This window comes from Protopterus annectens, chromosome 4.part0 (genome assembly GCF_019279795.1).
Source record: "Protopterus annectens isolate FY-2018-M chromosome 4.part0, PAN1.0, whole genome shotgun sequence".
NCBI classification, from domain to species: Eukaryota; Metazoa; Chordata; order Ceratodontiformes; family Protopteridae; genus Protopterus; species Protopterus annectens.
The window spans coordinates 1,916,711,783-1,916,726,017 of NC_056733.1; the positions used below are offsets into that span (position 1 = coordinate 1,916,711,783).

General features: G+C 39.1%; 1 protein-coding gene across 1 annotated transcript in view; it reads left to right on the forward strand.

The window, feature by feature from the left end:
- The window catches only part of LOC122800505 (peroxynitrite isomerase THAP4-like), a 158,366-nt gene extending 144,361 nt beyond the window's left edge, over positions 1-14,005 (forward strand). Inside the window, exon 2 of the mRNA XM_044069945.1 lies at positions 12,856-14,005. Coding sequence (XP_043925880.1) covers positions 12,856-14,005 — 1,150 coding nt within the window. The remainder of the gene's footprint in view (positions 1-12,855) is intronic.
- Positions 14,006-14,235: the final 230 nt, after the last annotated feature.

The following is a 14,235-nucleotide window of genomic DNA, read 5'->3' on the forward strand; positions in this document are numbered from 1 at the left end:
AAAAGTTTCACCTGGCTTTTGATCTCTTTTATAAAATAGGTGCCACTCTAAAGTAACATTTGTCTGTGGGTTGCACATTTCTGTAAATTTACATTTCAAGCACTCTGGGTCTTCCCTTGATTCACCCGGTACAACAATATGGCGCTTCTCCCTTCTCCTGCATATACTGCTGGGGCATACACAAATGAACACTCTCTCTCTCTCAATGGCCTATGACCCAGCTAAGTTATGCAAATGAATGTCCTTGTATGTGCATCTTTGTCAGAAAAAAAGCTGCTTGTATGAAAATATCGTATTCCTGCTCGAATACTGTCCAATTCTCTGCAATATTATGATCAAACACAAGTGGATTGGGTCTGCAAAATGCCACTGCCATATCAGCACACAGTAGTGAAGATGCTTGGAATTATGTACGAATGCACACGCATAAATAAATGCCAGAATTTTATGTCAGTACTTGTAATTATGCCCAATAGCATAACAGACTCTGAAACAACTGCACTTTGCCAAATAAGTTTCCGTAGCACAAGAATACTTTAAAACCACTCCTTATCAGTGTAAGAAATACTTTGAAATGACTGTACTTTGTGAATAAACTGTACACAACAGAAGAAGCTCAGAGTAAGAAACACTTCGAAATTAATGCACTTTGCAAATAAACTGTACACAGCAAAAGAACCTTTCAAAATGGCTGTACTTTGTGAAATAACTCTGTATAGTATAAGAAACACTTTGAAATGGTGGCACTCTGCGAATAAATGTAGACAGCACAAGAAACTTTTTCAAAATGGCTGTACTTTGACTGCACTTTGCAATATAACTGTACTTGGCATACAGCAAACTCTTTGAAATAATAGCACCATAATAAAGCACACACACTCTGCAAACACTTTGCACACTCTGAGATACTTCGAATAACTCTAGTTATGCTTTGAATGGCTTCGGCCAATGTGAAATAGTAGTTTATGCCCACACATGGTCTTCTACTAAAAACATGCAGTTGCCTTGCTCTTTAAGCTTATTTTGTCCTTTTATTGTACTTGTTATGTCTATTTAATCTCTTTATCATGCTCTTTATACTTTCCTTGTAACAGTTTTACTTTAAAGATGCTCATTATGCAAACCAAAGGTAATTCAGAGCCCCATATGAATATTTCTGCTAGTTTTATCAAATATCGTAGTTTCAAACATTTTGTTTAATTAATAATGCATTTTATGCCTTTTGTTTGATTAATAATACGTCTTGTGAAACTTGTTTGCTTAATAATGCATTTTGTGGCTTACAAATGCTCCATTTCATTTTCTTTGCAAAATAAATCTTTTGTGCAAGTTTTGGTTACCTTTAATTTATTTCTGGCCCTTTTTGATTGTTTGAGCACTGTTAGCACCCAGTTTGCTCAATACACCTTCAACTCTGCACCTCATGGCTTGAAGAAGTTGCACTCTCAATCCCGGTTCTGAAACCATGTCACTCATTTGGTCAGGATAAAACAGACAAGCGGTTGTGGGTTCATTTCAGGTAGCTTTATTACACACAAACACATCAGGAATGAGGCTTTGTAACTTAAACAAACTTATAAATAGACTGACAACCACACTTACACATGTTAACACTCTGGCTGTTCTGTCAAAATGGCACTGCTGCCGGCACATGTTTACTATTTATATGCACATGCTTAAATCTGGAAATGCTTCTTAAAGTTACACACACATGCTTGGTTCTACATCTGGTATCCTGTGACAGCAGTGCCTTACTGTCAGCTTGGGTGCTATTACTCACCTCAACCCTTGCAGTCACTCTGTTGAAGGGAACATCAATACCCATAAGCAGCTGTGGCTCACCTTCAGTCTCACTGCTACAGGGTAGCTCCCTCCCTGAAGTAGCCGTGTCACCAGTCCTGACTTCAAGTGTGCGATCTGGGCCCCCCCCCCCCCTTAGGCTACCAGGCCCATGTGCTTGTCTCCAAGCCTGACTGTGTGTAACCGCATGCACACATGGTACTGCATTATAAAAATCATTCCCTATCAGGACATCTGCAAGGATATCCTCAAACACACCTACTTGCTTTCTTTTCCACCCTCCCAGTCAAGGTGAACCCTGGCCAAAGGTATTTGGAATGGGGTCCCTCCTAAAGCTCTGACCGAAGTAGACTGCCCAAGCAAGTAGTGCTCTTTAACCATTGCAGGCTTCACAATGGTTAGGTCAGAGGCTGAGTCTTTCTAGCAGTGGCCTGTTTCCCATCTACTAAGATAGGATATAACCTCTTGTGGTAGTTTGGTACCCTTGTTCTCTCCACACAACTTACTACTGGCATTCTGTCATTCCTACTTGCTGGGTCCCATATCTTTTATTCCCCACCTTGTCTCCATGGACATCTATAGGCTACATGGCCCCACTGGTTACATTTAAAACATTTAACCATTGATCCTGGCTATGTACCTGAACTAGTGGCTTCCCCTTTTACTGGTGGACTCTGTTGGGGGATTTAGGCTGCCCACCATGGGCTCCTTTAGAACCATGTGCAGCACTGGCTATCCCTTTCCTGTGCAGTGTTGCCTTGCTTGCTAGGTACAGGTCTGCTTTTTCCCCAGCTCATCTGTGGTATTACATTCTCTGTCTACAAACCAGATTCTCATGTCCTCAGGCAAAGTACTAAGGGCTTGTTCCCTCACAAAAAGATCTTCCAGCCCTTCAAAAGTGATGACCCGACACCCACTCACCCACCTATGAAAATAAATGCTTGACTCGGCAATGTATTCACACACAGTTTCATCTGCCTTATGCCTATGCTCATGAAACTTTTTTCTATAAGCTTCAGGTGTTAACTTAAAGCATTCCAATAAACAATTTTAAGCAGTCAGTACCAGACAATTTAGAAACAGCAGTTACAGCTTTACCATGGAGTAAGGGGGTAAGGAACCGTACCCAAAGCCCTTGGTCAGTATTATACTGTTTACATACCCTTTCAAACACCCTTTCAAACATATGAATAAAACTATCAAAATTATCACCCTCTGTAAATTGTGGAAGAAATGTAATGATCTTTATTGCTTCTGGGGTTCAGTTATTCCCTTCCCAATTGCCTCCATGACCCTGGCAAAGAGTCAGCATCTTCTTTCCATGTTGCTTCTTCCTCTCATTTTCTTCAGTCCTTCAAACATCTCAGTCTCTCATTTTCTTCAGCCTCCAAATGCTGCAGTCTATCTGCTGATTCTATTTCCAACCGTTTGGCCTCCAGTTCAAGTCTCTTTAACTCCAGATGGATTTTTAAGTCCCCTGAGGCAAAGTTGAACTGTCCATTTTCTGAGAGTTGTACATCCCCAAGGCCAGCCTCCTGGTTGCTGGACTGTGATGCAACTGTGATTAAGGCTGCAATCATTTCTCCTTTAGTCAGGTTGGCATGCTCCATTCCTTTGGCTTGGCACATCTCAGCTAATTGGTTCCCTGTCAGCTTGCCATAATTCTCTGCTGACATCTTTGCCTGCTCTCCCTGACTAACTAAGCTAACAAAAAAATAAATAAAACTGTTGTGATATAAAACTCTGAATGTCTACCATGTGGCTGCTTGAGAGTACAAACACATTCTTTATTGACCACTGTTTACAGGCTACAAGAGTTCAATATCCACACCACTTCCCACCAAATGTGATGTGGATATCCTACCACTGCCAACCAATATGTGATGTGGATATCCCATCACTGTCAACCAATATGTAACAACCCTCCACTGGACCAGTAATCAAGGAGCCTCAATCCTGACCACTGGCAAGGGGGGGGGGGTTCACTGAGAGGATGACAACTGCACACACAGTATTTCCAGATGCAACTCTCTGCATCAAGTGCAGTTTCCCTTAAGAGCACATAGAGACCATAGTCAGTCTGGTGCTGGCTTCTCACTCTTTCTCCAGATCCCCATTAAAACTCCCCACTGGCACAGCTATAGAGTTCAGTCCTTATCCAGGGTTCCAAGCCAAATCCTCCAGCACTCTCTCTATCCAACCAGTGCTTCATGTCCCTGCCCAAGTAGCTGACACACATACTTTTGGAGATTTGTTTTACACACACACACACACACACACACACACACACACACACACACACACACACACACACACACACACACACACACACACACACACCTATAAGATAGTTTTCACTGCCACCAGAACCCCTTATCAGCTAAAGGGTATCCAAACTTACTGTGTAATATTAATATTAATACAAATGGTAGTTTGACCAAGAGCAAGGCTATTAGGAGTGGGTCACACAGTGTCACCAAATAAATATGCAAGCACTCTCAAAACTTAAATATCTCTACACAGATCAGCCACAGTGAAAGATTTAAATATATTTAGTAATAAATAATAAAAGAACAAGACAATACTAAATATATATTCACAGTGACAGAGTTCAAAACCACAGGAAATATTTAAAACAACATTACATGATAGTCTCAAATAAATAAAGAAAAATATCTAAACTAAGCTTTGCTATATTCCTGACTGTATCTAAGAGAATTACTATAACCTAACACTTACTAGTAGAGCAAGGCAGATGTGGTGAATGGATCTTCTAGTTGTTGTCAGGTCCAAGACAGAATACAAAATGTTTTGTCTCACTAAGAGACTTATCAAATGAATATCTAAAATATTACTGCCATCTGACTGCTAATTCCCAAGCTAAACAACCATTGATGAAGCTGGCAGTATTTGGCATCTACCTGTAAAAATATACAGACAGGAGCTTCTCCTCAGATCTCTGGCAGATGCTGGAAGTCATAAAACAATTACATTCCTTCGTGCTTTCAAGACTAGTAATTACTTCACCCTAAAGACAATACAGAAAGTTTCCTAGTACAGACATTGTGTCTCTTGCTGTATTGAAAACTGGAAGATATCATATTTTATGGCCTAGCCATAAAATAATTTAATTTCAGTTATGTTTCTAAAGTTAACCTCCTGTATTCCAGTTTCCACTGTTAAAATGTATACATTTAAATAGTTACAATAGTGCATGCACATGTCTGTTCTCTTCCAGTACAGCACACTGTGCTTTATTTCAAACAGTACTCTGCAAATTCACCATTATTTATACACATTTCTTGTCAGTGTGTGATATTCATGAGTCTTGTTTTTTTTTCTTATTTTATATGTATTTTAGTGAAATTAAATGGGTGGGTATAATTGGTTTGACTTGATTGGTCCTTGCTGGTATAAATTTGTAAGACGTTTGTCATTGGGCTGTGGTTTGATGAAGCAATATTTTATCATGAAAGCTCTTACCTCTGTTATTGTATCACTGTTTTATTCATATTAATTGTTTTTCTTTTATTTTTCGGCCATGCTTCAGTGTCTGTGTTGTTTTGATTACGATTGAATTTCTGCTTGCAATACGGACACTGTTTACTTGAGTTGTGCTGCCTTTATTATGTTTGTTATAGAATTTAATGGAGATTTTATTGGCCGTTTTTAACCAACCATATTAATTTTATAGCTTGTTTTTTGTCATGAAACGATAAAATTTTAAAAAAACTGGATGATGAAGACAGTTCCTGGTGTTCACAGAGGTGCATCATAAAATGTTGAGAAATGTAGTTTGTTCCAGTCAGTTGTTTTTACATTTTTGGAGGGGGGATGCTGTTTCTCCCTGACTGGATAAGTAAATAAATGTTGTAGATTCACAGGTAAGTACATCTGTGCAGATTTTATTTTTTCTTCTTAGGATAAGTTAAATTCATTTGTGGTTGTTGCAGGGCACGCATTAAATATCTAGTGAATATCCTGTTGGGTGCAGTGGTATAAAGATGTGTTCAAGAGCTCCCTTCACATAAGGGTTCCAAACAAGAAACTGTGGACACATTTTTGCTTTTTCTATCGCTAGTGCCTCTGTCTTCATGTCACACAGGCCCCAACTTGTTCCTCTTATTCTGTTCTCCTTAATTGTTCATGCATTTATGAGAAGAGAGTAGTGTAACTCTTCTCTCAGAGAGAGAGTCCTCCCTAAAGGGAAAGGTTATACCTCAGTGGCAGTATGGATCATCACCACTACCGGAAAAACATGATAGAGTAGGACCATCACATTGCTTGCAAGTTGAGGAAGCTTTTTGAAGCTACTCCCCTTGTATGCCAGAATGTGCATTCAAGAAGGGGATATATGAGCTAGTATAGGAGCTCCCCACCTATACAGTGATGTCTCCTTAAGCCTAACCCCCAACCATTAAAGGCTGTGTCTATGTCAGTCTTTGGTCTCCGCCATGGATAGAAACCATGTCCATTGCTCAGTCTTGAAGCCCACATCCTTCTACCCTGTGGAGGTTGCAGATGTAACTTTTTCATTCTTTCCTCTCCCTGATCAGCTCCTTCAGTGCCCAGGTTGCTAGTAAAAGCTGTGTTATCTATGTTGTAGTTGGGTTTCATCTGTCTACACAATGGAGCCATCTGGGAGCAGGGCAAATGGCTGAATACTTTGTAAAGTAGCATGGGCTAATAGGAGACCAAAACAGATACAGCCATCAGAAAGCAATATAGCATTTGCTACCTGCCTAAGCTACAGCCACATATAGCAGGAAAGAATCTGCTTTGTGTGCTGTCTTTGGAAATGTAGGGGTTAAGTGGCTTTATTCCAAGGTGCATACTCTACTTTTAGAGAAGAGTGGGTGAAGCTCCTTCATAAAGGAAAGGTTGAAAATATTAGCTATTGAACAGACCAGCAGGAAATTATGCTCATTCATTCAATCTTCTTCTAAGGTAATTGTCATGGTGAGGATCATGGTGGTAGTAAAATGAGCAGGATAGACCAGACTTCCATATCCTGGTGGCAGTTTATAGCTCATTCTGTGTGTTTTTCAGACATTCTCAGGTAATCTGAGAGGGAGAACCTGGCTAGCATGCCCTGTACAAGATGCCCAAGCTGGTCTTAGAAGACCTAAGAGGCATCAGAGACCAAATTGCTAACATCCACTGGATAATAGGGAATGCAATGGAATTCCAGAAAGTATTTACTTTTTGCTTTATTGACTATTTTAAAACTTTTGATTGTGTGGACCTTGAAAAGCTGCTTAAGTTTTAGAGAAGCATAAATACTAGGTCACCTCATTTGCCGCCTGAGGAACATGTATGCAGTTGAAGAAGCAGCGATTAGGATTAAATGGAATTACTTTTGCTCTCATAGTATTCATTCAATGTGCACATTAAATTAAGTGCTAGAATCAAAACTACTGGGAGAGGCGTTATTTTTCTCAAATGTGCAGGTAGTACCACTCTGATGACTGAAAGTGGGAAACAGATAAGGAAGAAGTCTAGGCAGTGGTAGATTTTATTTTTCTGGGTTCAAAGATCCCTGCAGGTAGTGACTTGCTTTTTAAAAGTAAATTTGAATGGCATATTAAAGCACAAACATTGTCAACAAAAGTCCATATAGTGAAAGCTATGGGTTCTCAGTAATAACATAATACTGTGAGAGCTGGACAGTGAGTAAGATCATATACAGGAAAAAGTTGGTGCTTTTGAACCGTAACGTTAGAGAAGACATTTGAATTCTGTGGACTGCAAGAGGATCATATCAGTCAGTACATAAGGAAATAACCCAAGCTTCTAAGTGGAAGGTATGTTTTTTAAGCATCTTCATTACGTTGCCAAATTTTGAACAGTGACATGGGTATGCATACTTTAACAGAAGATAAAACGAGCTGTTGTAGACATTTTTCATTATTTTCATGCATTATACTTATACTTTTACAATAATTCATTATATTACATAAATATGTCAAGTTCATCTTTCTTTTAAATTTCACTCCCATTTCTGAACATTATTCTGCATGTACTGTTCCCACAAATTTAATTTATTTCTATGTAATTTGCTCATTCCCTAGATCCCACCACTAGTTTTTTTATGTCTTTTACAATATTCAGTACTTCAGTTATGGTTTGTTTAGATTTTGATTTCCATTTTGTAACTTATTTTGGTAGTCATTTAAACTTGATAAGGTCTTACTGTATCTGGTCCATTCAGTTCTTATACCTAAAATCATCCACCCCCCAACATTTCTGATAAATGCTGTGTATGGACTTTTTAAAATCTACCAATTTGTTACACCCCCTCCCCATAAAAAACACATGTTCTCAGTTACCTCTGTCTTTTCCCACCACACCTTCAGCATTTGCTAGCTGTCCTAGGAAAAATTCTCTGAAGTCTACTTGGGGTATAAATACTTGTGCAAACATTTCCATGCAAAAACCTAAACCTTCTGGACTTTGCTGCATACTTGGGAGCCATGTAAATGTCCTGCTGTTCCTTTGTATATTGTATTTCCAGTCTTTTTCCCCAATCTTTTTTGACATCTTCTGATTGCTTTTGTAGTTATCATGCATGATTTTATATGCCCTATTAATTATCCATTTTGTAATGACAGCTTCTGTTCTAGAGTTAACTGAAAACTCAGCCACAGCTGGTATTTTACTTAGCATCCCGCAACCCCTTTCTCTTTGCCTATACTCTGTTATCCACAACTTCTCATCTAATTGATAAAAAATGACTGAACTGCATGTAAACTAAATGGACTGGAAACATTTTCATTGCATTTATCTTACTGCCCATATCCTTAGTCAAGACCTTTCACCTTCTCAATTTTTGTATTATCTTTTATTTAGTGTCTCACATATATTCTTTTAGCTGGCATAACAGAATGATTGTAATCCTTACACCTAAATACTTCATCTTATCATGTTCACGTAAATAGGGGTATTGCTGTACCAATTCACGTGTTATTACACAATTTACCATTATAGCCTTTATCCCTATTTATTTTATATCCTAAAATGGCTTGAAACTGTCTCAGAATGTTCCACAACAGTGAAATATTCACTTCTGCATACATCGAGTACAAAATAATAACATCTGGGAGTAAAGCTAACTTTTATTGATTACCATAGCACCTGTATCCCTAAATTTGTGAGGCTCTTATTTTCTTTGCCAGTGGCTCTAAGTATAAAACAAATAACAAAGGGAAAGAGGGACCCTTGCCTGGTTCCTCAGTTGAAATACAGTTTGTCAGAGATGAGCCCTCCCACCTTAATTTTTGCCACTTACATTTCATATATCTTCCTAATTAACCCTAATATTCAGGGAGTGTAAATGCTACCTTTGCCCTACTCATAAAATCCCAGTTGACTCTATCAAGTGCCTTCTCTGCATCAAGACCAACCAACAATAGCAGCATTTTCTTGTACTCTGCTTCCCTCAATGTCATCATTGTTCTGTTAATGCCAAATGTTTGCCTCCCCTCCACAAAACCACACTGATCCATATCTATCCATTTTGGCAATACCTTTTCTATTCTCTTAACTAGTATAGACATAAATATTGTTTAACCATGATTTAAAATTGAAAAGGATCTATATTAAGCTGGGCGTGAAAGGTCTTTATCCTCTCTGGGTAATATAGCCAAAATAGCTTCTTATGTACACATATCCAGTTGTAGGTATCAGAGTTCCACAAGAAGCCTGCCTTAGAAGGCTTGCTCAGATTCCTTAAGGGGGAATCTGTCTTAGTCGTGACTCTTTCAGATATGATTGGATGATCTCTGACAGGTTACAAGTTTATAGTGATGTTAGTACAGATGATGGCAAAATAATGTGGGTCACTATAAACACAGCTTAAAGACAAACCGCATCAGACATAGTGTGGTGGACATTTAGAGGGACACGTTTACAAAACCAAAGCATGCATAAGGATTGTTTTGACAAATTGTAAAATTAATGAGTTGTTGTTGTTGTGTCTTTTGGCTTTTCCCAGTTAGGGGTCACCACAGCAGAACTCCAGTCTGCTAATGATTGGCAGTAGATTTTTACGTGCCGAGTTGCCAGCCCTGACGCACAACCTTCAACGAAGGTACACCCATTCACGCATGTCTCCACACAGAAGATGCTCTAGCTGAGAATCGAACAGGACAACGTCTTACTGTGAGGCGACAACGCTACCTATAAATGAGAAAAAAAAATTGTCATTGGAAAAAGACAAACCATTGTGACATAAGCATACATAAGCATACACATCAAAAAGGACATGAGGGGAGCTTTAATTATACTTGCTGAATTTCTTGAGTTCAACATAATTCCTTGAGCTTAATTAATTTTAGCTTGAGCATACTGGCACAAGTGGAAATTTGCTTGGAGTTACATTTCTCACTTAGTAGAGTGAGATTGATATACTTCCTTTATTAGCTAAGGTTCGTCCAAGGTTAATGCAGCTTGGAGAGAGAGCAAGACAGGCATGAAGGAGCATTGCCTATCCATAATCACTCTTTCATTGAGGCAAAGTGACCTTGGAATGTAATAAAGTCTGGGGGTCAGAGGATTTGGGAGAAATACCTTCCACATGGGCATTCAGGGGAGCTTGTGTGTCCAAAAATGTAAAACCTTTTTTTTTTCATTTTCTCACACTTGCTTGTAAATTGAGCAAGTCAAGAACATGCATTCCACAAATGTGTGCACTCAAGCTGTAATTACAAACTGTTTTGACCAGGTGTCTGTGATGTGATTTTCTTGGTATACTTGATTTATGGTGGACCTTAGAGAAGGTCATGGGAAAGAATTTTAACAGTTACAGTAGAAGGAAATGAGGAAGGCAGAACAATAAAAGCATGTAGAAACGATTAACCAGCCTGTGCAAAAAGGAAAGATAATATCGTGCTACTTGCACAGAGGTAGAGCTCATATCTACAGCAGCAGTGACCTGATTTTTTGTTAATGGCTTGGATGTTAGAGATCCGCCTGGAGGACAGAAAAAATTAGTGGTTAATGTACAGTCACCTTTGCCTTGGTTGTGGGTGTTAGCAAACTGACCTGACAGTTCATAGTTAAAAAATAGTGTAGGAGGGGGTTGCACCACCTTCAGAGCAAATATTTAATTTGTAAGGGGTGAGAGAGAGAGGAGACTCTCTGACGTTTACATAAAAAAAAATCATGCTGTGTGGCTGACCAATGCCTTCTCCATTGCTGATGAATCTGCATTGTGGGTGATGCTGGTCTCAACTCTAAGGTATGTAGTTTGTGGTAGCCAAACTATTTTTGTGAATTAGTAAAGAAAAAAATGTAAAACACTTAACATACTGGGGGATAAAAACACCAGGTGAAAAATAGGATTTTTATTGTTCTTGTCTACATGGCCTGGGTTGTGGCTGAAAAGATTGCTGAGAACAGTGCACTTACCTCATAAAGAGATGTTAAATAAATAAAATAAATGACTTAATGAAACAGATGAGAACTAGCCAGAATTGTCAATTCTAGATTAGGGTGGAGTTGATCAGTGCAAATCTATTGACCAAAGAATTAATCACTGGGCTGAGCAAAGCAATGAGTTGTGTTGAGAGTCACTCCAGTATTATTAAAAATAAATAAATCTTTGGCATAATGCATCACAAAATACATTTCAACAAATTTTGAGATGAGCAGTGATGACCTTTCTACAAAAACAACAGCAAAAATCAGAATACTTCTGGTATATTGGATTATTTATTCTCAGCACTGATAAAAAGTATGACATCACTTCTAAGTGAATGAGCAGTTAAGTAATTAGAAACCAGTGAGGTAGAGGAATGAGATCAGAGTGTATTCATTGAGAAAGTATTTATTCTCAGCACTAATAAAGAGTATGACATCACTTCTAAGTGAAGGAGCAGTTAAGCACTTAGAAACCCGTCAGGTAGAGGAATGAGATCAGCATGTATTTATTCAGAATGTAAGCTAGATATACAGCATATGCTTAACTGGATGAGCAGAACAGTAGAACGGGCCAGGCTTAGATTGTGGCTTACAGTAAGGCATTTCGTGCAGTCCCACTCTGAAGGAAAATAAGTTATTTACTCTTAGATGGCTGGTTGAGTGACAGGCGTAAATTGTTGATGGCTGAAGTAAATGATGTTGGTGTGAACTGTGTAGAAATGGGAACACTAATGGCTTGCAGTAGAACTCAGTTCTATAGTGAATTACCTGAAGTAAGTTCATAGGTGACATTTACAAACAGGCAAGAAGGAAACGTATATAGACTTGGAAAGATGACATAGAGCTCTGCAACACTTAGTTCCCAGAGTGTGGTACAGTGATGTGGTGCTACTGCATGACAACTTTCATTTGGTGCACTGAACCGTGAGTAGTACTTTGGGGAAACCAAACACAAAGGGTGAGGAACCTCATATGTTAATAATAACAGAATTGTAAAGGGAGCTATAAGCAGCCCTTTCACTTGGATGTAAACTAATATCGAAAGGTGATACGGAAGGCTAGATAGAGATAGTAGAATGTATAGGGAAGCATGGAGACATTACCTGTACATCTTTCTGCCTCTCTGTACAAACATTTGGAGAAATCTCACTTTAACTGCTGTATACAAGTCTGGGAACCTCATCTTTATGGGAACAGACAAAATGAAGACAGCCTAGAAAAGAGTTGCTATAATCATGCAGAATATCCGAAAAAGTGTGTAAAAGGAGAGAGATTTAGGGATCATATTATGTGCAACATAACACAGCACAGGGAGAAGTTGGATTTACTGGAAACTTCCAAGTTCCATGAAATAAAGTGCCATCATTTAGATAAAGAACTGCCCAGTAACAAGGAGAAAGGCAAATCAATAGACATAGTAATGTAACTCAAGCAGTGTAAGAAGCTCATTTTTATCTTGCAGTTTTGAGAGCAGTTTGAAAAGCGTTCAACTACCAGTCTTTAACACTTGTTTTGTATGTTGTATTGCAGCTGCTGTTATTGAATCAGTTGTGGGTGTTGAGATCCAAGGACTGAAATGCGTAAACATTCTGGAAGAATGCATGAAAATATCTAACTTTCTATCTTGTCCTGTAGGTTTCCTCTAAGTGACTCAAAACGACTAATCCAGTGGCTTCGAGCTGTCCGTAGAGACAACTGGGTACCTTCCAGGTACTCTTTTCTTTGCAGTGAGCATTTTACCAAGGATTGCTTTGCCAAGAGACAAAAGGACCAGAATAGGCTGCTGAAGCCTACTGCTGTGCCCTCTATCTTTCATTTCAAAGAAGAACGAATGGCAGGGAGAGGCCATGCCAAGGCTAAGAGGAAGGTTGCAGTAAAACTGTCAGAGGAAGAATGTGAAAAAGACCATCTCACAGTTGACCGGAGTACTTCAACAGCATGTGAAAAGACCACTAAGATAAAAGAGGAAAACGTGGCACAGTCCACTTGTGAAAGTAGATGCAACTTAAACTTTGATCCAAAAGAAACTAATGTCCACTTACAGTGCGGAACATCATTGGTTGCGCCATTTGATAGCTCAGTAACTTTGTCCAGTCACAGAGAGCAACGACAGTCTGTTGAGAGCAGTACTCAAACAAATGTCCACATTGGCAGCTGGGCAGCAGACTCCAGTGGTATTTCTGTTGATGACTTCACTCCTTCTGCATCTGGTGCTTGCAAATTCATTGGCTCTCTACACTCCTACAGCTTCTCTTCAAAACATGCCAGAGAGAAACCATCATTCCCAAGAGAAGCACTGGAGAGAAAAAAAATGAAAAAGGACACTGACCCTTTTGACTTTAACAGAGAGGGCTCCGATAAGAGCTTTATAGAAAGTGGAGTCCCTTTGTCCTGTACGTCTACACTGCTCCAATCATCTGAAAGTGCTGCATCAGTCCCTGCTTTTATTAGTCTTGGATCTCCAGCAGAAGCTGCAGTGGAAGCGGTTTCTCAAGCAGTTCACATACCAAATGACCATATACCCATCAGTGATGTCCTCACATCTGCTTCAGGGGCATGCAGGCTCATAGACTCTCTCCATTCTTATTGCTTTTCCTCGAAGCAAACTAAGAACCAGGTGTGTTTCTTAAAGGAACAAGTGGACAAAAAGAATGCAGAGTTAAAGCTGTTGAGACAGAAGCTTACACGTTCTGACAATCAGGTCAAAAAAATGAAGATAAAACTGGCAGAGCTAAAGAAGAGAGAGATTGCAGCTTTTGGTTTGCCATCACCAGACTTTGGTTAGTACATTTTTTGGTTTTCCTCCACTTGTGAACATTTTCATGGCAGAGAATACTTTGTTGTTAAACTGTTTTCTTCCATCCATTTTCATGGATTTTCCCCTTCCATGTATTCAGTGCACCCCCCCATCTGAAAACCACATGCTTGTCTCTTTATTGCCATTATCACTGTAATCTTAAATATCAGCACCACATTGGATGTGGAGTAGAATAAAGTGTATGCATGGTAATACAG